This window comes from Andrographis paniculata, unplaced genomic scaffold (genome assembly GCF_009805555.1).
Source record: "Andrographis paniculata isolate CXL003 unplaced genomic scaffold, ASM980555v1 Contig11END, whole genome shotgun sequence".
Lineage (NCBI taxonomy): Eukaryota > Viridiplantae > Streptophyta > Magnoliopsida > Lamiales > Acanthaceae > Andrographis > Andrographis paniculata.
The window spans coordinates 3,171,397-3,195,086 of NW_026137391.1; the positions used below are offsets into that span (position 1 = coordinate 3,171,397).

At 31.9% G+C, this 23,690-nt stretch overlaps 3 protein-coding genes across 5 annotated transcripts; 1 reads left to right on the forward strand and 2 right to left on the reverse strand.

Moving 5' to 3' along the window:
- Nucleotides 1-1,211: 1,211 nt before the first annotated feature.
- LOC127250402 (putative protein phosphatase 2C-like protein 44) lies at nt 1,212-3,233 on the reverse strand. Of its 2 annotated transcripts, none has more exons than XM_051273687.1 (5): nt 3,105-3,233; nt 2,294-2,602; nt 1,846-2,113; nt 1,610-1,737; nt 1,212-1,467 (listed from the first exon to the last, which is right to left on the reverse strand). In XM_051273687.1, exons 1-5 carry the CDS (start codon nt 3,138-3,140, stop codon nt 1,318-1,320), a joined length of 891 nt encoding a protein of 296 aa, XP_051129644.1. In that variant the 5' UTR covers nt 3,141-3,233; the 3' UTR covers nt 1,212-1,317. The 2 variants fall into 2 exon arrangements, with proteins under 2 accessions (XP_051129644.1, XP_051129650.1); XM_051273693.1 differs by having other exon boundaries at nt 1,367-1,472.
- A 14,534-nt stretch (nt 3,234-17,767) lies between these two features.
- Nucleotides 17,768-19,167, forward strand: LOC127247409 (glycolipid transfer protein 1-like). 2 transcript variants are annotated; one of them, XM_051269246.1, is made up of 7 exons: nt 17,768-17,782; nt 17,869-18,032; nt 18,125-18,180; nt 18,298-18,428; nt 18,517-18,652; nt 18,729-18,860; nt 18,941-19,167. In XM_051269246.1, exons 2-7 carry the CDS (start codon nt 17,885-17,887, stop codon nt 18,974-18,976), a joined length of 639 nt encoding a protein of 212 aa, XP_051125203.1. In that variant the 5' UTR covers nt 17,768-17,782; nt 17,869-17,884; the 3' UTR covers nt 18,977-19,167. The 2 variants fall into 2 exon arrangements, with proteins under 2 accessions (XP_051125203.1, XP_051125196.1); XM_051269239.1 differs by lacking the exon at nt 17,768-17,782 and having other exon boundaries at nt 17,826-18,032.
- Nucleotides 19,168-19,173: 6 nt separating this feature from the next.
- Nucleotides 19,174-22,825, reverse strand: LOC127247398 (kinesin-like protein KIN-10A). Its single transcript, XM_051269230.1, has 6 exons — nt 21,955-22,825; nt 21,576-21,731; nt 21,381-21,488; nt 21,159-21,269; nt 19,711-21,072; nt 19,174-19,633 (listed from the first exon to the last, which is right to left on the reverse strand). The coding sequence occupies exons 1-6, from the start codon at nt 22,576-22,578 to the stop codon at nt 19,376-19,378; spliced, it is 2,619 nt and encodes an 872-aa protein (XP_051125187.1). The 5' UTR covers nt 22,579-22,825; the 3' UTR covers nt 19,174-19,375.
- Nucleotides 22,826-23,690: the final 865 nt, after the last annotated feature.

A 23,690-nucleotide genomic window follows, 5' to 3' on the forward strand; every position in this document is an offset into this window, starting at 1 on the left:
TTTGGTGCGGTATACAGTATGATTCGGTATTATCGGAATATATTATCAAGTCATTTCTAATCAACTTACATGTATGGTATCAGAATATAATATTTTACACTGAAATATAAAAATTAAAAATAATTTTACAACTTTGAGTATCAATATACTAAATTATTGATATATACCGATATATCAAATACTAAAATATCAAATTGTATTGATATTTTCGGTATATATTATACCAATAATGCTAAAAGTATATCCAATTATTGTAATGAAAATGTTCAGTACAGTACCATGTGAATATAAAAATTTACGATATACAATTTTGACACTATTTTTTCATTCTGTACCTGCATTATTTGAGCAAATTGATATTTTTCATTTTTAATAATAGTGTTAAATGAATTTTTTTAATGAAATATAAAAATTAAATTTCAAATCAAATCTCATTATTAATTAATTTTCAATTGTTAAATATCAAATCAAATAATTTTTATATTATATTAAAAATTAAAGGAAAATTTTAGACATCACGTACAAACAATAAAAGTTGGAAGTATTAATAATTGAATAAGATATAATTAAATTTGTAATTGTAATTAGAATTTACTAATTATTACTATATTATGAAATATGACCAATTTCAAGGGACGGCCAAAAAAGAAAAGATAGACTAATTTTACGGGATAGAAAGAATAGTAAACTAATTATTATTTGTTAAAATATAAATAATTATTTATAGGTAAATGTTTGTTATAAATAATATATATAAATTTCCAGGCAGTCAAAGCATAACCATGGGAGGTTGGCATTTTTTTATTTTGAGTAAAATTTTCTAAATTAAAATATATTTAACAGATATAAATTAATTTAATTAATTATATAACATATAATATTAAATTATGTAAGTATTCATTCAAAATTTATTTATTACTATCACCCTCCTAAAAAAATTAGATATTTTTATCTATATTTAAATTAGTTTACATTAATTATAAATAAATAAAAGTATTTTTTTTATTTATTTGTATTATAAAAAATTTATTCTTTACAAAATAATACTCATATGACATATATTTTTTTATTGTCATATAGTAATTTTTAAAATATTTAAACTACATATAAAAATTGTGTTAGTCATATATATATTAAATTTTTTAAAACTATCACTCTTATTGACTAATTAAATATTAATTTTTTAAATAATGTGTCAGTTATAGAAAAAGGTCAATTATGTTAAATAGAGTGAAACAAAAAAACAAAAAGGAGATTAGGAAAGATGCCATCAATACTATAAATACCTCAAAAATTAGACAACCTTAAGTTATTTGATCATGAAAAGTTGTAGTCGAACCGGATTATTAAGCAGGCAATGGTGGCTCTCGCAAATCTTGTTAAAGCCTCAGTAGCCAAACATTCTGCAGCTGCTTGTGGATCTTCGATATGCCTTATCAGGTTCACTGCCTCTTGATTCTTCATTACCTGCACTGCACCCTCGTATTATTACCTCATTTTCATCATATCAAGTTTTCTGTAAAAGGTAGAATTAGAGTAGCATTTTATGGGGTTCGATGATGCTCGCAAAATATATATATATATATATATATACACGTATATCATATACCTCCCAGATTCCGGCACTTGCCAATATGACAAACTCAATTTCAGGATCGATTCTTTCGGATCCAATCATCAACTGTGAGCTTCTGGAAGGATTTCCATTCTTGTAATCTTTAGACACACGTAGAAAACCTGATGTAATGATCAAATCCACAAGAATCATAACCGATTAATTTATATTTAGGCGGCGCAAACGAATATAAGAAGTTGAATTAATGTGTGATGATGGTATGTATATGCCTGAAATGAATTCCAGAGACCAATGTGATGTTTTAGGCCAAAATTTTGTTGCCCCGATGCCATAGGCCTCTCCGTCCCTGCACACCACTGCTCGGCACGCGCCCATGTTCGCCATCACAAGCTTCTCCCCATTGATCACCATGGCTGATGCCGACCCTGTCGTCGGATATAATGCCTCCTCCTCTTCCTGGTTTACACCGTGGAGATTTGATATTGCACTCTGATGAGCCCTTTTCATGGCTTCCTTCCCCTGCTTTTCCATTAATGGCTGCAGCAGTGTGTATAAGTACATTTTCAAATTACCTTGATCTCGCATTGTTATTACCAATAATATAACTGAAAAGGAAAGGAAATGAACACCCTAAACCCTATTCGAATCCATATTTTCCATTCTAAAGAAAAGATTTAGTTCTCGTTAAAGAGGATAATATTCCGAAAACCACCCAACCTGTGGAGGCAAGTTCTGGAAGAAATTGGAGTGCAGATAGTTGGTGATTGCATTGCTTAGGTGAGTATGGTCGAAAACCCCAAAAAACCATAATTCACATTGTTGTGATCCTTCCCTCTGCACCACAACAGAATCTGAAACATCACTGATCACACTATCCCCATGCGTGTACTGCTCTTTTGGCGACGGGACAGCGTGATAACCGTGCGACACGTGATTCAGCCACTTTGCCCTCTTCTTCGCATTCTCTGTTTTCCCTGACCTCCTCCTGCTTCCGTATTTAATCAGGAATTTGCTCAGCGTCGTTGCCTGAGACAATTTCGAGAGGATCTTAACAGAATACGCGATTCGTTCCTAATCCAAGCAATTTTATAGGGAATGAAATTGAAAAAAATTGCATATTATCAAACACTGCACCACTCGACAGTTCTTACTTTCTATTGGCGATCGACAAGAAGAATGAATCAACCCTCTCTAAACACTCATATGGAAATCATTAATAATTAAATCCAACGCCAGTCGATTGTTATCGAACAATAATTAGATTCACGAATAGAGAATATCGAGGTCCGTTAATGGCGGTAGAATATTCGCAGAAATTTGAATTCCAACGACAACAAAGCAATTCAACCAACGGAAAGACGTCTCGAAACTGACTGTATTATTAATTGAGTATATGATCCTGAATTTGTTACCATAACCACGAACACATACACATAGAGAAATCACAGAGTGGCCTTTAACATAAACAACATTCAGAATGAACATGCACTCCAAATCCACAGACATACATTCATAAATACATACATACCTTGAGCTTGATACGAAGATCTTTTAGTCTCGTCATATTTGACACAACACAGAGAGAGTTAACAGAGATTTGGCATGAAGAACATCACATGTAATCCGATCCCTGAATGAATAAGCAGAGAAGAACAGAGCAGAGCTAGCAATTAAGGAAGCGAACAAACTCACGAGAAAGAGGGATTAATTAGCAACTGAAAATGTAATATAGATTAATATTATTGTGTGATTAATGTGAAAGAGGGGTCTAAGTCAAACAAGACGACTTTCATTTTTCAATTTTCCCTCTCTCTCACCTATATATAGATAAATTTTACCTATAGATTTTTCTTTTTTCTTCTAATTATTTAATTTATTTTTAAAAATATTAAGATTTTATTTTTATTTTAAATATAAATTTACCATAATTATTTATTTAAATATATTTATATATTTCATATGAAAATTATTTAAACTAAAAGTTTGTTAGTTTGTATTTAATTTGAACTTTTTATTTAAATTTTATTTTAATTAGTGTTTTAATTTCATATTCTATAAAAAAAAATGGTACATTTTAATTGAGAATTAGTATACCAAAAAGTAAAATTTGATTTGTACCCCCAATAATCTTATATTTTGTACTATAATTTTATTTCATTATTTCTGAGATATATGATCTTAAAAACATATTATGAATATGATAAATCAAATTACAATAATATTTAAATTTATTAATCACATATATATATATATGTTTTCGGAGTTATTTTACTTTTTAAATATTAAATTTGGATAATTAATTAAAATTTGTTAGAATAACAAATAAAATTTGTTGGATAATAAAATAAAATTAATAACAAATAATTTAATAAAATTAGAATTTATTGGGATAATAAATAACAAAAATAATATATATATATACACTTGAGAGATTAAGTTAAATAATCAAGTCAAAATCGTCTACAACAAAAAGTATAATGAGATTTTCGCATAACACTACCCAAGTTCGAAAAAACGGCGATCACCGCTTGGATAACCGTAAGATCAAGCTGAAATTTTTAAGAAATGTTCGTAATTCGTTACGTTTTGAATTCAACAGTGGGATTTTTTATTAGATGTTTGCAATTCGATCAGAAATTTACATGAAATATTTTTTTATGTTTATCTTAATTTTTTTATATTTATGGTTTTCGTTGGTTGATTGAGCGGTGATTGAGTGTGTTTATATGCATTTTTTAAAAACCCATATATTTTATCTGATTATAGTGAATTTTCTACTTTGGTTTGAACGATCCATGGTTTGTTTTTCCCTTTACTTTGAAGGTTTTTCACGTTAAAAATTTGTTTAATCTCTTTCATATTTTATTTGTCAATATAATTAGTTCGGTTCTTTGTAGTCTTTCAAGAGAGTGAATGATTTTACACATGAAAAATATTATTTCTCTTTCATAGTTTATTTTTGCATATAAAGACATTAACTATCGTCTTTTTTTATATTGTTTATTTTATTCTTATTGTCGATTTTGTTCGGATCTCCTTTCTCTTTTCGGAAGAGAAGTTTCCGTTTTTTAGATTTATTTCAATTTCTTAATAAGAATGAGTGACGGACCAATTAAACTTATTTTATACAATGTTTGTATTTTTTCTATACAGTATGTATTTTTTTAATTAATTTAATTTCGAGTAATATATTATGAGTTTTTTTTTTTTAATTTTGTAAATTATATTCAAATTTCAAATATTTTGATTGGAATAAATATTAGAATGAAAACTGCACTTTTATTTTAGTACATTTATTTTTATTGTTTATATATTTTTAAATTATTTATTATTTTTTAATAATTAATTTTTCATTCTTATATTATATATGTATTTTTTTGAAAATTAATTTTATTTTAGATATATTTTTCAATTTTTGTAAATTATGTTCGAATTTCAACTCTTTTCATTGGAAAGAATATTTAAAAAATCAATGCAGAAATAAAAAATAATTTTTAAAATAATTTTATGAACATTTTTTTCAATTAAAATAAGAAAGCAATTTAAAAATATTTTCTTTTAAAATTTTGAACTAATTATTGAATTAAAAAAAACGGATAATTAGGTTTAAATCCCTTCATGCGTAATAATCTTTAAATTCAATCCCTATTTTAAATCCCTTGCATTGCACTCCTTTCTTTATCGTGTTGTTTACTCTCTCCTCACTCTCTCACCCAAACTACTGTAATCTCTCGAAATTCATCGTTTTCTTCGCGCAAAATCGGAGAGGAAAAAATTGACAACTGTAAAATCGAACTGACCATTTGCTTGCCCACGATTTTCCAATCTTGAAGACCCATTCATTCTCCAGTTGTAGATCTCTCTCTTCCCTTCGAAATTGATGTTTCCATCCAGTCGGTTGCGCTATGTATCCGGCAAGAATTGAAACACCTTAGAGTTTCCTAAGGTTAGTAATATATTTGGAATGTGTTGTGCTGACACAGATATCTCAGTCCTATTGTTAACAGAGAAGCACGCTCAAATCTTGAAGAAGAAGAAAATCGGTGGAAAAGAGTAAGCTATTAAATTTTGCGATAAAAATCATGTTCTATGTTAGGATACTGTCGGGATTTAAACAACGCAAAATCCGATCTTACAGATTGTAGCTCCAGCAGCTCCTCCAACAAGGTTTTCTTCTGCTATTTTTCTTTTTTCCTTCGTTTTTTATATAACTCCGTGGAGCTTCCATCGGGCATTTGATGCAATTGGTTGAAGTCGATTGAAGGTACTCCATCATTTTGGATTGAATAGTTATATGTTGAATCGATGCAGACCAACTCTCCCTAAATCAAAACTCAATTTTATTCGAACTCATTACTTGTAATAAAACTTTATTAACATATAATGTGTATTTTTATGAATCTTAAATTTGTTCTAAAAGTGTTGGTGGCCACTTGTTTTGGTGCAAGTGTTACACAAAATTCATTTTGATTTTGTTCTTTCTCTACGGATCACCGTCACCAACGAGAGAAACCAAAATGCAGCGCAGATTTATCCTCTACCATTCCCGAGTTCTAATCTCCATTGCCAAAGAAGAATTCAGTTCTACTTCCAGTCTTCCAAGCTTTGCATATTTACTTTGTAGTTGAACTTCTTTGTTTTGATTAAGTAAGTTGTTATCTTCTGCTATGTGTCTGAAGTGGTTTTGGCTTGGATATTGAATTCTTGCGTTCGATTGTAACAAATGTGATTTGATTGATGTCTGCCAGATGTTTTGTCAATGTATATTTAACCTTTGTTCTTCGTTTATTTAGCTTCTACTTGTTGCTTTCGTGGTGGCGGTGGTTGTCTTAACTTGAAGGGTGGAGGAGATGGCATGCCGCTCACGCTTTTTCCTTCTATTTTTAGCCATAATTTTTAATGATTAGATTTGGAATTAAAGTGCAATATTCGTAACAGAATGCAATTGCTCACAGATAAAAGATCTTACTAGCTTGAGTTATTGGTTGAATTAAAGAGTGTTGTTCTGTGTAGTATGGGTCCTCACGCCTGTGATTATAGCAGTACTGCTTATTTGGAAATATGAACATCTAAAAAATGTACTAGGTATGTTATATGTTTTATACAATGTAAGAGATGTTGTTACTAAAAGACGATACAGTTGGTGTAAGTTTTGATTGCACACATAAATCCATACATTTATTTTTGTTTTATATATAGACATTTGTTTTTTTCAATTGTTAGTTGATCATCATTGGCCAAGCAAGACCCTATTTTTCTATGAGTATATGATTCGTAATTGTAACATTGTAGATAAGCTCTGTCATTGTAACATATATGATCATCTTGGTAACACTATCATGATGAATTCATCTATGGTTATTGACAACAAGTGAATATTTTGAATTGAAGATGGTCGGTTTCCCAAGCACACGTTACCAGGGCATATGTACACTTTATAGAAGCATATGACACTATTATTATAGGTTTGTAAGATCTGCGTTAGGGTATGTCGGTATTTGATGCATGTGTATAAGTAGGTGCTTTGGGTACAAACACTGATATGCAAGGTATAAATGATGGTTGCTTAGGTATTCTCTGTGTAGTAGCAGATATCCTTGAGTGTGGTAGATTTCAGTCAATCCCGTGATGGAGAAGACAATTACCAGATCAATGATTTTTTTCTATTAGCCCCACTGGAAATTGGTTAAAGCCAGGCGCGATTGTTGTAGAGGTGTAATTTTATATTTTTATAGGATGTTCGTCAATCCTTTCATTATAATTATTTTTTATGTACTAGACATAATGTAATATTGTATATAAATATACAACAATAAGAGTGTTGCATTGATGCTATTTTGTAAATTTGATGTAATGTGGTAGATGAATGAGAATTACGGGTATATGATGATGATCTTTTATATATGATTCGTTGACGATAGATGTTTATTAAAATGTAACGCAGGTACACAAATTGTGGGTCAGTATTTTTGTTTATATTCAAGAATATATAGTTGGTGTCACGAAATACATGGTTCTGTAGCGTATTATCCATTTAAAACTTATAGTAAATTTATGATAATTAATTTTCTAAATGGCAAAAAGTAAGTAGCATATTGTGTTGCAATTGTTAGACTCATACTAAAAGGGTTATAAATTCTTGTTCTAATATAAATCTATCGAGCTCACTTTATGTCATTGAGTACATTGAAACGAGCATTCATTTAAAGTATACAGGTACACAATTACCCACCTATGTCATAATGTTATATTTTTTATTTACATGAAAGCAGAGCCCGGGTACATAATTTGATAAGAATTGGTACATTAAAATCAATAGGGGGTACATCGGAGCCATGCTGAAGTACTTACCAGCTCAACCAAGTTATACTTATTTGAAATGTTTCTGGCTAATTAATATTGAGTTTATAAGTGTGCAGTAGTTTAGATTATTATGTCATGGGTCAAAATATTTTAGACAAGATGTGTTTGTCCTATTACGCAAAAAATACTTAAAGTCCTATTAGCAGATTACAACTAGCGTTTTCACTTGAACGTTGTTGTGTGTGCTACGATGTAGATTACTATGTAATAAGTCTCAAAAATTTCAATTCGTGACAGAAATCATGTATTCTAACAACTAATATAATTTAAATTAGTTATTTATAACTTGTTTAGCCATCTACAAGTGGAGGTTAGGGTATAATTTTACATATATCATACAATATAATTTAAGTCATTTTTTTTACCCTTTTAGCCATCTATAGTAAATATTTTGTTTATCTCTTTTTATAATTTAGAGTTTTATGAAAATACTATCACAATGAATTCATCTCTGATTGCCGACAATATGTGAATATTTTGAACCGAAAATGGTCGGTTACCTAAGCACAGGTTACCAGGGTATATATACCTGATATTGAAGCATGTGATACCAACATTATCGGTACGTAAGATCTGCGCTAGGGCATATTGGTATTTGATGCAGGTATGTTAGTATGTGCTCCGGGTACAAACACCGACATTCAAGGTATAAATAATAGTTGCTTAGGTATTATCTGTGTAGTAGCAGGTATCCGTGAATGTGCTTGATTGCAGTTGATCCTCTTATGCAGGGGCCAATTCACGAACTCGGTGTGAGTACTTCTTCTCCCAGTCCCGATGGAAAAATTTGGGCATAGTACATTTACATTCGACAGCACATGCCCACACTTTTCAATGGCAAGACAATAAAGCATGTACAAGTAACAACCAACATAGTTTAACTAAGTCCTTTATGACTTGTTCAGTCATCCACAATATGTGTTATTTATCTTTACGTAGAGTTCTAGGATTCACAGGAATACTATAATGATACATTCATCCCTGATTACCGACAATAATTAAATGTTTCAAACAAAGAACGATCTATTTCCGAAACACAAGTTACCAGGGCATAGATACTCGGTGGAAAGGTTTGGGCATAATACATTTACATTCAACAACTTATGCCATATTTTTCAATAGCGTGATTACAAAGCATGTAACGTTATTCAATGGGTGTAATATAATTACTTTTATGCGTCAATAGGATATAGCCGGTTGGATCCGCTGGCATATTCTACTATAGTAAGTTGTATGTAACTCTATTACACAAGTATATAATGAAATAGTAGAGGTTTGTAAATATATTTTGCAGGTATATTACTAATGTACTGAGGTATTTGATGATGCAGCTCTGTAAAAACGAATGATAAATATATTATCCTGTTATTTCCACGGTATTTGAATTCTATTATTGGGTAATCATTTGGAGTTCTAATAGTTGATTGTTGCTAAGTACAACCATTCCCTATATAGCACAACTAAACACCAAATTTCCACATGCCACACAACTACATTGCTATTATGAAGTTATATATGTTAATATTACAGGTATATATATGTATTCTGCAAGCATGTTGGTAATGGACTGAGCTATCCGGTGATGCTAACATGTGGGAACAAATGGTAAATATAATATCATGTTGTTTCCATAATGTCAACTCCGATGTTGAATGACGTGGGCTCCGGGCTAAAGTTATTAATCAAGGCAAGCAGGCGGTGCCACTACAACCTCATTTTTGGGCAATCCAGAAAATGACCAAATTGAGTCATTTTGATGGCTCTAATATGTTCATCTAATATGCGTTTCTTCATTTTCTCCACCTCGTTAGGGAAATATAGTACTGCAAATCGGATGATAACCTATTTGTATTCTTTCCCTGATTTGTAAATAAATACCACCAGTTCACATTACCCAAACACTCAAACAAAAAAACTAAAATATGCGACTTCGGGTAACTAAACAAAATGTACATCTACAAAATTAACAAAAATCACAAATTAAATAAATAAAATAATCCAAAATCGGTGCCAAAATAAAAACACCCAACTCGGTGTATCTGGGCAAATATACGAACTATTTCAAATCTGATTAACAAATAAAACTACACCGATCACTTAGGGCTTCTCAACACCAAACCAATGCATACAAACATGGGACCAAGACGTACACCTTAAATAATCGAACAAACTACGGTATAATATCAAGGTCAACAAATCAAAACTTGAAAAAGGTCCAACCTGACATTTACTTCTTCGAGCTTGTCTTGGGGGATGGGAGCGGTTAGCTGTTTTCTTCACATTTTTGCACCGAATCGGTTGTTACTTTATTGCCGGAGGTTCGAGAGCATCGGTTTGCCTAGAGATTGAAGAAAAAGGGTTTAAAATCGGTGTGAGGAGAGTTATGAGAGGTTTCCTGCCTTTGCCCCTATTAAATCGTGAATTAATTTTTTTTTTCTTTAATTCAAAAAAAGAAAAGGTACGCGATTTCTAACTAAAAGTATATAATGTTACAATAGGGGTAGAGCGGGAAGTAATATAGGTATATATTAAAACATTTGAAGTATTGATCAACCTATTTCGAGTACATGTTGCGTATACAATGTGATTGGGGGAAAAATATACATTGGGGAGCTATAACAAACCTAATTCATAAAGTAGGGACTGCAGACTAACTAATTTCTAATATTGACTGAATTGCAAGTGTATTTGTCTGATAGAGATTTTAACCTAACTTTCCCTAAAAAAAGTCAAGATAAAAAAGAATTAAAAAGTACTTGGATTTCCTTCTTTGTTTGGAGGTTTGGATTTTTAGTTAGAGATTTGAATAGTAAAAATTTTGAATTTGAATAGTTGTATGATGTGATATAAATAGGTGTTGATGTAATTTTTTGAATATAAAATTAATTTTTAGTATAATATAAAAATAAAAAATAGGTGTTTGATTTGATATTTTTTTTTGGGGGGGGGGGATGGGATGAATAGTGAATTTAAAATTCAATCCCCCAAACAAACACACGGGTAGGTGTACACACCCCTCACCAACCACGTATATACAATAAAAAGAAAAAAATAAATAAAATACACTCACCTTTACACGGGCCTATATGCTTAGGCTATGCAAGCTGTCGGAGTAGAGTATGTCTCCCGTCCGAATTCCTGCATAATAAATGAACATTAGGATTTTCCAAAATTTTCCAAAAAACACTCAATAAATCTCTTGATAAATAAAATAAGTTGGTCCATTTTTTTAATTTTTTTTTTTTCGGCCCACCAGATCTACCCAATTCCTTTAAACCCAAACTCATATATCCAAAACTCTAAGCCTAACCAAAAGAGTGGGTTAGTTTCAGTGAGAAGAACCAAGAGGAGAAGGAGAGAAGAGAGCTGCGAGTGAATTCCGGTGAGTGAGAAACCTTTCGGAGTGCCGATTCCAGCAGGTGTAGTGGCTTAGGATAAAGCATCAACCTCCACCTTGAAGCATGGTTATCTTGGGCCATTTTCGCACCATGAACTGAGCCGAAAACAGCCGGACAAAATCCAAGGAGATCAAAGTCCACCGGAGATGATGATCGGAGGAGAAGTCGCCACCGCCGCCCATCGCCTTCTGTTCATCGGGTCTGTCCGTCCAAGCAGACGATCAAAGCCGCCGCCGTCGTTCATCTGATTTTGAATCAGATTCACGAACAGAGAAACAAACAGGAACAAGAAGTAACTTCATTGAATTGATTTCATTAATTTTTGGGTCCTGTTTGTTTGTGTTTGCTTTACTTTCCAGAGTATGCCTTTGATATTGTGTTTAATTTCCTTTCGATTTAGTTAATTTAGGTTATTCGATTTAATTGTTTATGTTATTAATAATTTATATTTTGCATATGAGGTATTGTTTGAAGAAAGTCTATCGATCCGGAAATAAATTCACAGCAGTGGTATCAGAGCCCAGCAACCGATTCCAAAATTGAAAGAATTTTTTTGTTCGAGATTGATAGGACTCAATCAGTGGTAAAAAGGCTTAACCATCGTCTCTTTATATTCAGTATTACTTTTTTCTTGGTGAATTTGTGATTAAATAATATGCTGAATTTCTTTGTTGATTGTTTATGCATTTCTGGTGATTAGATTGAATAATAGAATTGATTGTTATTATTATTATTATTATTATTATTATTATTATTATTATTATTATTGTGATATTTCTTGGATTTTTTTTGTTCTTTTATTATATTTTTGTTGTGTTTCTTGGGTTATGTTGATAGTTTTGTGAATTGTTTTGTGCTAGTCAAATTATTGTAGTAGAATGCATGCTAAATCTTTTTTTGTGTGTTAGATATTGCATTTTAGGTGTTAGTGAAAATGCCTAAAAAGAATTGTAAATTAAAGAATAATCAAGAATAAAAATGTTGCATTATCTGATTTCTGGTGAAAATGCATGATTCTTAATTTGTATAATATGTGATTAGTTGTTTGCTAGTCATATTGATTGATTGCTTTGTGATTGTGTTCCCGAATATTCTTTGTGGTAGTGTTCAGCCGGACTAAGTGCTTAGTATTTTATTTTTGGTCTAGTCGCTTAGTGTTCTTCTAGAGTTAGCTTTCGTCCTTGTTTCTTAGTGTTCTTCTAGGTTTCCTCCTAGGTTACTTAATGTTCTTCTAGGTAGGATGTTTAAGTGGTTTTGTCTCTGGAGATCTTAGTGTTAGTGATCGGTCGATATAGGTTCTTAGGCCGTAGGACTTTGTGCTATAGTCGTAGAGTTTAGTGCCTAGGTATTCTTTTTGTATAGTGTTGAGTGTTCTCTAGTTGATATCAAATAAGGTGGAGTCCTGTTGTATGATTCTAAAATTTTGAATTATGCATGTGATTGATTGTCTTTGTGTATATGCATGTATGTTGTTGGATTGTTAGTAGCTTGTGTTCATTCTATGCTAGGTTGCTATGTGAGCTATCTAGATGCATGTTAAGATCTATGTGTACTATATTTTGTCTGTGTTAACATTTGTTCGTTGATACAACGAGGGACAAAAGGCGGTGATGAAATCCATTGGTGCAAGGTAAGTCTATATCTAGTAAATATGTATTTTGAGATTTGGTTAAATCACGGCCAAACTAGGTGGAGTATGTTAAGAATTTTGGCCGTTCGAGACCTAACTAGACAAGTCCCTCGATAAATAAAAATAAGTTGGGCTACTCCTTAACCCGCCCCACCGAATCGGTCCAATTCCTGTAAATCCAAACCCATATATCCAAAGCCTAACCAAAAGAGAGTTAGTTTCAGTGAGAAAAAACAATTTGAGAGGAGAGGGAGAGAAGAGAACCACGAGTGAATTATGGTGAGTGAGAAACCTTTCCGAGTGCCGATTCCGTTGGATGTCGTGGCTTAGAGTGAAGCGTCGACCTCCACATTGAGGCGTGGTTATATCGGGCCATTTTCGCACCATGAACTGAGCCGAAAATCGCCGGAAAAAATCGAAGAAGATCAAAGTCCACCAGAGATGACGATCGGATGAGAAGTCGCCGTCGCCGACAATCTGTTGCTGTTCATCAGGTCTATCCTCCCAAGAAGACGATCAAATCCGCTGTTGTCATTCGTCCAATTTGGACTCAGATTCACAAAGAGAGAAACATATACGAACATGAAGGAACTTAATTCAATTACTTTCGTTAATTTTTGGGTCATTTTTGTTTGTGTTTGCTTTAATTTCCAGAATATGCCTTTGATATTATGTGTTTAATTTCATTTCGGTTCGACTTAGTTAATTTGGGTTTATTCGATTTAATTGTTTATGTTATTAATATTTTGTATTTTGTATACGAAGTATTGTTCGAATAAAATTCGTTGATCAATAATCCACGACACACCCCAACTAACCTTTTCAGCTCAAAACAAACTATTTGTTAGTTACTTCAAATAATGTCACGTGGATGTTGTAATATCTCTCCAATTTTCTTGTAATATTCTCTAATGTAACAACTTCGGTTCTGATTTTGATATGCTTTTGATCTTATCGCTTACTTTGATTTACAATCAAATACAATGTTTATGGGATACATTAGCACAAAATTAAATTAAATTTTCTAACAAAAACTATCATTCATCATTTTTATATTATTATTATTACATAAATAACACTATTTTTTGCACATAAATTAAAACACACATTGACAATGACAAAAATAATATTTAGGGTGCGGTTGACAATTAGTTGATAGTTTTTAGCGGTATTGTATTAACTGATTCAATTAGCTATTAACTGTATTAACTGATTTGACTAGCTTATTCCATTAGTTTTTTTATTAAAGTGTTTCATAAAACTACGTTTGATATTAACTATTTATACGTAAAATAACAATTAAAGATATTTATATGTTATTATTTAAAATATTCAATTTTGTTTATTTTGTTTTAGAATTTTTAAGAATTTTTGTTATTGATTATTGAAAATTATAAAATATTTGTTTTTATTTTTTAGATATGAGAAAAATATTTTTATTAAATATAATAATAATTTTTATTTAAATTGTGTAAAATATAAAATAATAAATCTTCCGTATTTATATTTTTATTATGTTAGTTATTGTTTATTAATTTATTCTAATTTATTTATTTTTAATATAAAATTTATATTATAAAAATATATATATAACTAAATTAATAATATTTGTCTCTTCTATTTGGATTTAATTTTAATAGATTTATATATTTTAAAAATAAAATAATTTATATGTAATAATTAATAATAGTAATTATTTTAAATTTATAAAAATAAAATTATAATTTAATAAATAAATTATATTTTCTTCGTCCGGCTCTAAGGATCTCGTTTATTTTTTGCGTCATTGTACTTAACGTTAAAAATATCCTCATATTTCTATTATTTTTTGTACAAATATCATTACAATATTATTATAAGATACTAATATAAGTATTTTGCCATTTTTTCCTATTTGTACTACATTTTCATATAATAATTAATATTCAAATATCACACGCAAAAACTTAATGGGACCTTTGGAGTCGGACGTAGGGAGTATTAAAAATAGTTAATAAATACTACAATAAAATTATATATACATATATTTTTGATAACGTGGAAACTCGTAGTCGCTATCCGAAAGTGCGCACTTGGTAAAATTTCCGGCGGAACCTAATACCCTGCAAACTAGGCTTGATAAAGCAAGTCACACTAGGCGAATCATGTGTGGCAAGTGGACCTGGAGACAAATATGAAATAAATTATTAATTTTTAAGGATAAATATAAAATAAATAAAATTAAAGTGAAAAAACCTCTTTAAAATCTTGAATAAATTAGATTTTTAGAAATGAACTCATTTAAAAAATTACTTTACGGTAAATTAATCGGATAAAAGTTCTTTAAAATAAATTTTAATCATAATTTTGTACTTGGTACCAATAAATCTCGTAGCAAAACCGAGTTAGTGCTGCTCATTATGCAAATTAGTAATTACCATATATGCTATGCAAATATATGTACCATAATAGAATCGAACCTGACCTAAGGATATAACATAAAAAATGTATTATTATAATACTTCCTCCGTCCCACATAATTTATTCCTATTTTCTATTTTCGTCCGTCCCACATAACTTGTCCTTTCTATTTTTGAAAATATAATTATATACTTTAATCGCATTTTAAATTTTAAATTTTATAATTTTTTTAATTTTAATTAAACTATTTATTTATCTTAATGTTAATCTATAATTATTTTTACTAAATAATAATTATTTTTACTAATGAACTTCTTAATTACTTACTAATTATACTTTACCTAAATTCCCGTGTCTACAGTAATACACCCATATTACATGGGACGGATGGAGTATATATTAACCTAATCTTTATTTATATTATACTCCATCCGTCTATAAATTAATGTACTATTTTTTTTATTTGGGATATCCAACAATTATTGTCCTATTTTATTTTTTATTTTAAACACAAATTTTACGTTTTTATCTTTCATTTATTTATTACTTTTAATTTCTATCATACAATTAACGGAAAATTTGTCAAATAATAATAAAAAGACAATCACCTAAAAAAAACCGTCCAAATATACTTTAGAACAATAGAAATTTGACAGAGGGAGTAGTATATATAGGGTTTGTTTTATTTTAAGTTCAAATATAAATAAGTATTATTCAACCCCATAATTTTTAATAAAAATATACTTTTTTTTATAATTTTAAATTATTATTTAAATTCAAATTCAAATTACAAATCTAAACTCAAACAGGAACCAATAATTTTCATTGAATTCTTTTAGTATTCCTATTATTTTTCAAATTTTCAATAATATTTGAAAATATATCTAAATACATCTTAGGGTGTGTGTCTTGCGGGTTTGGGAAAATTGAGTTTGATTTTTATTTGAATTTATGTGTTTTCTTTTGTGTTTAAGTTTAGGTTGAGTTTAAGAAATTTTGACGTATATTTATTTGATGGTGATGAATATAATAATATAAACGTGTATTAATTTGTATAATTTAATTATAAATTTATATTATATTTACACATATATTTTTAAATTTTTATGTATCTGTAGTTAAATATATTGTATATATTTTATTAAATTATACATATTATAAAAAATTTAATTTATATTTTTAATTTAAATTATATGAAAAAAAAAAAAAACATGTATCAACGGCTGCCCCAAAACCAGACAACTCAGATTTGGGCTGGTTTATTGTGCAAATACTAGGCAGAAGAAACACACCCTTAATATTCCACATCCTACAGTTAACTTTGTTAAGAAAGAAATAAAACTTAAAAAATAAAAAAATAAAAATTACTTAGTGAGATTTTGATATTGACTTTATTATTTAAATATATATATAATTCAAACAATATTAAATTAAATACTTAATTTTTTATTTAGTATATTACATTTAAAAAATACATTAAAAATATTATATCAATACATATTTTTACTGTAAATTTAAAATAAAATAAAATTGATTAATTCGCAGACCTTCAACTTTATGATTCTCACAAAATCAATTAAATATGCAATATACTTATACATTGATCTTGGTTGGAAACCATTATGGATCTTCTGGTTGGGACGATGAGATGATTTCTGATTGAGACGATGAGTTGGATCCTTACCTCAAGTTCTATCAACGTGGATAATAATAAAGTGGTTTTAAACAACTTTTAATTTGACTAGACTAAATTTATTATTATTATTAAATATATTATTAATTTTATTATATTTAAACTATTAATTAATAAATGACACGAGGTCGCATCTTACTTATACAGTATAAAATAATTATTTTACTGTCACACATTGAACAAATTTTTAAAATTATAATATATGGTTGCATTCGTATTTTTTTTTTTTTGTTTTTCCTTTTATTGTACTATTCATAATAGAATATCTATTTTTTTAAAATATAATATATTTAAAATATTAGGTGTAATTGCCATTCTCAATCAATATTTATTTAAAAAAGAAACAAAAAATAAAGAAAAGCCGTAGAGAGATAGATACACAAAAGAGTCGCAGATATATTTAATTAGGAGTAGTACGTACTCTGCTACATTGGCTGGAAATCCTTATCCGAAGGTGTAGCCAGCCATGCTATTTGAAAATCAGTTAAACTTATTAACTCACCACCCACCAACCACTACTGCTAGCCTCCATTCCATAACCATTGTTTTTAATTAATTAATTAATTAATTTCTAGTCTTCTAATAAATCATATATAAACAAAACAAGCACACATTATTCTTCAGATCGTGATCATATAAAATAAATGAATAGATAAATAATCATTTTGATGCAATGCAAATAATCCAATATATAGATCATTGATTTTGACAATCCAAATTAAGTAATAATAATAACAATATTATATTATATTATATTATATTCATTCATTCTCTTGTTTTCATTGATCATCCATCCAATCAATTGCAGAAGAGAAGATCGAGAAATGGCAACAGCAAATAAAGAAACAAGAACAGTGTTTGTGCCGTGTCTGGAGGGACTGAAGCTTGTAAGAACCCAACAAACCGATGGCCGTGGCGATTTCCAGACCAAACCTTTCTTGGATGTCTGCAAACATATTTTGCCTCTCTTAGGTTATATATTATATTATATTTATCACCTTTCTTTCTTTCCTTTCTTGTTCATTTTTTTCGATTTTAATTAATTAATTAATTCTCATTCACAGATAAATTTGGGGCTGCAATGACCATCGTCAAGGCTGACATTGGCGGGAACATATCCGTAAGTAAGATCGATCGATCTAATTAATAAAGAATTGCTTGATCCATGTATGTATTCAAGGATTACATCCTTCCCTCTATCCATAGATAGATATGTGTTTGTTTGTTTGTTTGGCAGAGGCTGGAATCTAAGTATGATACGGATCCGACGAGATTCAAGTTGCTGTATAGCTTGGTGAAAGCCGAGGTGGAAGCTAACACCGCTAAAGGCTCATCCAGCTGCACCAATGGACTGCTCTGGCTAACAAGGTACATGTATATCTATATCTATATCTACATCTATATTCACTCACTCGTTCATTCATTCCTTTTCCACCGGTTGGTTGGTTTGCGGCAGAGCAATGGATTTCTTAGTGCAGCTGTTCCGCAACCTGTGCGAGCACCAAGACTGGTCCATGTCCCAGTGCTGCAACGATGCCTACGCCACCACCTTGAAGAAATGGCACGGCTGGCTCGCTAGCTCAAGCTTCTCGGTAACAACCGCCCGTCATTCAACAATTTTCATATATGTATGTATCAGAATAACTAACTTATAAAAAACACACAAAGGTCGCCATGAAGCTTGTTCCGGACAGGAACAAGTTTTTGGAGGTGTTAGGGCCAGAAGAGAATGTCTTCCAAGATATGAACAAGCTCTGCGCAGAATTCTCCCCCGTCCTCGCAGAGATCCACAACTATCTGGTAAGCTTGCTTTCCTATCTGCTGCAATTTCCTCTTCAATTTTCTATTTGATTCCAAGAATCTGTGGTTGGGTTGTGCAGGCAAGTAGTGGACTAGATGAAATGAAGTGTTCCTGAAGAAATTCCGACTTCTAATAGATATCCATCCTACATTTTCACTATATTCTTTGTCACATCTTTTCATTTCGATCCTAAGTTTCCAATACTATCGGCGCAGTCTCATTTACTACTACTTTGTAATGAATCTAAAGTTAATGTAGTTTTAGTATGCATTCTTCCAGCTTTCAGACAACATTCTGATGCAGAATCTTCAATTTACGACAAAAACAATCGAACCAACAATCATTAATAGAAGAACATGCACAAGGAGTACATAACTACAGATAACATACTCACTCAGCTGTGCACATTAGACAGACACACCACTCCTCCAAACACAATACATATGTCATAGTCGGCGCATATACTTTTACAGGAAGTTCTAACTATATAACACAAAACACAATCAATCTGTCTTCACAGAGCAATAAAAGGTGTCGAATTAATGTGCTGAGTTACCTTGGGTGAGTAGCAATCATTGCTCTTCCTTTGCGAATTCGGGGTGTTTCCCAGCATGTTCTCCAAGGAACTGAATGGTAGATGACCGGGAGACTGAATTCTCTTCACCGGGCGCAGACAAGCTAGATGGCCCTGTAATTGGCTGTTGCAGACGGGAAGCGCAGTTGCAGACATTGTGGCTTCTTTCTCCTTAGGCACAGGGGCACCCGACGGGTCCTATGATTTCGCACGTGTAAGAAAATACCAATAAAACAGATGACAAAATAAAATTCTGCAGTAGAGCATATACATACCCCGAGAACAAGGAAAGTGAAAGCTTGCTGATTACTACCAAGATTGATCTCTATTGCCTTTCGTAGGTCTGCAAGAGTCGAATCTTTTGAAATCTTCAATGTGGTGATAAATTTTCCGGGGTTCTCTTTCGATGCTTCCCATTTTACATATACTTCGACATGATCAGAGGCTTCGACCTTCGAAGTTTCAATCTCAGGTGCATCTCTGGAAATACTCTGATGAACCTCGGATTTTTCATCTACGTCTGATATTGTTTTAGCAGGTGCTTCTGTGCTGCTATTGCTCTGAGAGAGTTCTCTGTAATTCCCGCATAGAGTGAAAATATTTTGAATCCTTAGTTCACGAGAAGCTGGAGCATCAACAGCATTTTCAGGCTCGTCGTCGTATAAGACTAATGAACCTCTGATCTTTGCTGTGTCATTAAAGTAGTCGGACTTTTCAATGTTTGGATGAGAAACTTGAGGTGCAATTGTTATCTTTTTCTCTTCTATCACCTCCTTCTGCACTTCTTCCTCCGAAAGATTCTCTCTGTCTTCCTCGGATTCGTTTTCATCCTCCTCATACACAGTGGTCAAGGATGCTTTTCCTGGCAATCCTATGATTCCTTCACAGACATTATTCGTGTAGGGATAGCCCGAAACAGTGCAAGAAGATCCATAAACTTCTGTCTTCGGAAGCACTTTCATATCCATGTCGATGGACTGGACCAAATCCATGGACTTAACCATATCCGACTCCTCAGAGCACACCTCCAACAGCTTTTTTGCGAACCTGCTTCCCTCCATGTCTACTGAGGCTCTCCCGGCTCTTGTCTGATTAAGTTCAGATTCGATCTCTGCCAGCCGCCGCCTCAACATTTCAACTTCTTGCTGCTGCTGAATCATCCTTTCTTCCATCTTCCTCCTTTCCATCTCGACATATTCATTCGCCATTTGCTGGCATTCTTGTACCTTCTTCTCTAGTTCGGATTTGAGTTTAGACGTTCGCTCTTTTACTATCAAATTTATCTCTTCCTCGCTCCCTTCCTTTCGGTTCCCTTCTGCTATTGCAAGCTTAGCCCTCAATGCAGAAACTTCTTGTTCCTTCTTCTTAAGCTCTTTCTGAGCCTCGTTGCACTCTTTCTCCCTTAGCTTGTTCTCCAACTGTAACTTGCTGATAAACTGGTCAAGGGCTGCAATCCTCGAACCCAAAAGAACAGCTGACGATGAGTCTTCATCCTTAACTGGTGTTTGAGGACCTCGAACAATACATTTAGCTTTAGCACCGTATTCCAAGGTAGCAATAGTCTTGTGCAATTCCTTTGGATCTGGACTAGCACAAAGAATCATCAAGATCTTCGACTTGTCATCCTCGAACGAGTCCTGTTTGAAATTTCACACCAGTTTCAAAAACCAACAAAGGATTGTATAGTAGAATACACACTATCCTATGCTGGAACAACATAAACCTGGAGTAGCATGGTTAGCTTGCTATCTCTGAATGGCACGTGAGAATCACCATTCGCGATCGATTCAACCACTCTCTTCAGTGCTATATTCCCTTGGTTAATCTTCGCAGTCTGCAATTATTTGTAACATGATTAATAACTTGAGAATTGAAACAGTTGGAGGAAAAAAACATGTGTAATGTAGTGGACTTCCCTTTTGACATATATCTAAGGAAACCTTACCTGCATTTTTGCTTCAAAACCATTTTGTCCGGCTTGTTCGATGTTTTCTGAACCTGCCATGTCCACAAGCATTAGCCTGCCCCCAACTGTCGGAACATCAAGAATTATCTGCAAGAGAAAAGGCAGACAAATATAAAAGAGAATACATACAGAAGAACTAACAAAACCATTAAGGGTTTCGAAGAAGATCGATACCATGCAATGGCTTCTGGAACTTCTTTCATTACATAGTGTACTTTTTACAATCCTTCTCTTCTCTACTTTCTGTATCTCCTTGAGAATTTTACCAGCTTCATTTCCTGAAATATAGGTTGCATTTTTGGCTTTCTTACCCATAACTTCCAGCTTTGCCTGTAATATCAAAGAATCAATGCTTAGTCAGTTGGCCATTAATTAACAAGCTAGGCTAAAATTCACTTAAACTGATAGAAACCTTAAGTAAAACCACTAAAAATCAAGGTTCCAGCTGCAAAATCAAGCTGTGCAATGTATGCATATGAACAGAATAATCATTTCCACATAAACTACATACAGTTAATTTGCAGAAAGTGAAGAAGAATCTATATCTATCTACCTTAGAAGCAGAGCCAGCTCTAGGCCATCCAAGACTAAATCCACCACCAGCATTGCCTGATGAGAGCAGATCGTATATCTCTTCGTTGTAGATCTCCAGAACAGTGACCTGCACAAATGTTCCCAGGCCTACTTTCTCGGTGCCTTCGCCGCCCAAAATGTCCTTCAACGACCTGTAGACAATCCCCTGCTGCGTCGAGCACCCGAACATCGTGTGGCTCTTGCCGGACCCTGTCGGACCATACATCATTATTGTGCAATTCTGCCCTAGTTTGACGCCGCTGATTCTCGCCTCCACGAACTTTCTGTAGAAACATTCGAGATCTTCTTCCTCCGAAGCCGAGACTCCATCTAGGGTAAAATCCCTGTACCCTATTTCCGTCTTCACCCTCACGGATTTTCCATCGCCGTTGATCTGCAAGGCCGACGGATTCGTGTTGTGCTTGATTTTCTGCTCCGGATGATCCCTTATTCTTCCGATCACTTCCACCGGGTGCTCGGCGGAGCTTTCTTTGGTGAAATTTAGGCGGATCTTCGACTGAGGAGTCCGCGATTGCTGATGCACTGCGTTCGATTTCGACCAAGGCGTCGAGTGATTCGACTTCGGGGTAGGCGTAGGGGCCATTGCAACAATGACCTAGGGTTTTTTCTCTCTCTCTCTCAATCAACCCTCTCCGATGCAAAAAAAACTCAAATCTTATTTTGCGAAAATCGCAAAACCTTACGAGATTTCTGAAATTTACACAACAATTACAGAGAAATTAAGACGAAGAAAAAGAAAGGAAAGATCCTTTTCTTGGTTGATGGAGAGAAATCAGAGATGAATCGATCTACTAAGTCCCAAGAAGAAAGGAGCAACAGGGAAGAAGAAGAAGAATAAAGGGATGATGAATTGAGTTGGGAATGGAATGATTTGAATTAAAGTGGGAAGTAGCCGTTACGGGATGCGTAACGTCTATATTCGATACACCCGGTGTCCAATCGGGGCTCCGACCCATCATAATTATTAAGCTCCCATTTAATAGTCACATGACATATATAAATTGGCTGGACTCCACGTCACATGCTATGTATAAGTTTTTTCGCATTATTTTGAATTGGAATATGGAATACTTAAGTTTTATAGTTGTGTGGATATTATTCTTCTTTTGTTATTATTTTTTTTTATTATTATTTTTCATTTGGGTTTTGCTATATATTGTGAAAGTAATAAATCAAAAGACCTAAGGATGTGTTTTTAAGGGTGGTTTCGAAAATTTTGTAGTTTAATTAGAATTTTAAGATGAGTTGAATATTTGTGTTCTTTTGTTTGTAGATTTGGCTTGTATTTTGAAACTTTTGATATGTATTGATTTAACGGGTAATAAATATAATAATATAAATATATATTAAATTTAAATGTGTCATAAATATAATAATATAAATGTATATTAAATTTAAATTTTTAAAATTAATAAGAGTATAATTTGAGTATAAATTTATATTATATCTATGTATATATTTTTATATTTTTATTTATTTTTATTGTAGAAAATTTTAATTTTTATGAAATGACTTATATATTGTACATATTTTAGTAAAATATAAATATTATAATTTTTTATTTATTTGTATTATAAAAAAAAATTATTGTTTACGAAATGACATATATATTGTATAAATTTTATTAAAATATAACTATTATAAATATAAAATAAATGAATGCATTGGTTCTTGCACGGCCAGTGAGTAAGGATT

Bases quoted from the DNA above. Each gene is read 5' to 3' on its own strand.
- LOC127247409 (XM_051269246.1), top strand. From the start codon at position 17,885: ATGGCAACAGCAAATAAAGAAACAAGAACAGTGTTTGTGCCGTGTCTG. The intron at 18,429-18,516 runs GTACATGTATAT...GGTTTGCGGCAG, and splicing joins GGACTGCTCTGGCTAACAAG to AGCAATGGATTTCTTAGTGC. The intron at 18,861-18,940 runs GTAAGCTTGCTT...TGGGTTGTGCAG, and splicing joins CAGAGATCCACAACTATCTG to GCAAGTAGTGGACTAGATGA.
- LOC127250402 (XM_051273687.1), bottom strand. From the start codon at position 3,140: ATGACGAGACTAAAAGATCTTCGTATCAAGCTCAAG. The intron at 2,603-3,104 runs GTATGTATGTAT...AAATTGTCTCAG, and splicing joins ATCTTCGTATCAAGCTCAAG to GCAACGACGCTGAGCAAATT. The intron at 1,738-1,845 runs GCATATACATAC...TCATTACATCAG, and splicing joins GTCTCTGGAATTCATTTCAG to GTTTTCTACGTGTGTCTAAA.
- LOC127247398 (XM_051269230.1), bottom strand. From the start codon at position 22,578: ATGGCCCCTACGCCTACCCCGAAGTCGAATCACTCGACGCCTTGGTCG. The intron at 21,732-21,954 runs GTAGATAGATAT...TTGATATTACAG, and splicing joins GAGCTGGCTCTGCTTCTAAG to GCAAAGCTGGAAGTTATGGG. The intron at 21,073-21,158 runs GTTTATGTTGTT...AATTTCAAACAG, and splicing joins AGCTAACCATGCTACTCCAG to GACTCGTTCGAGGATGACAA.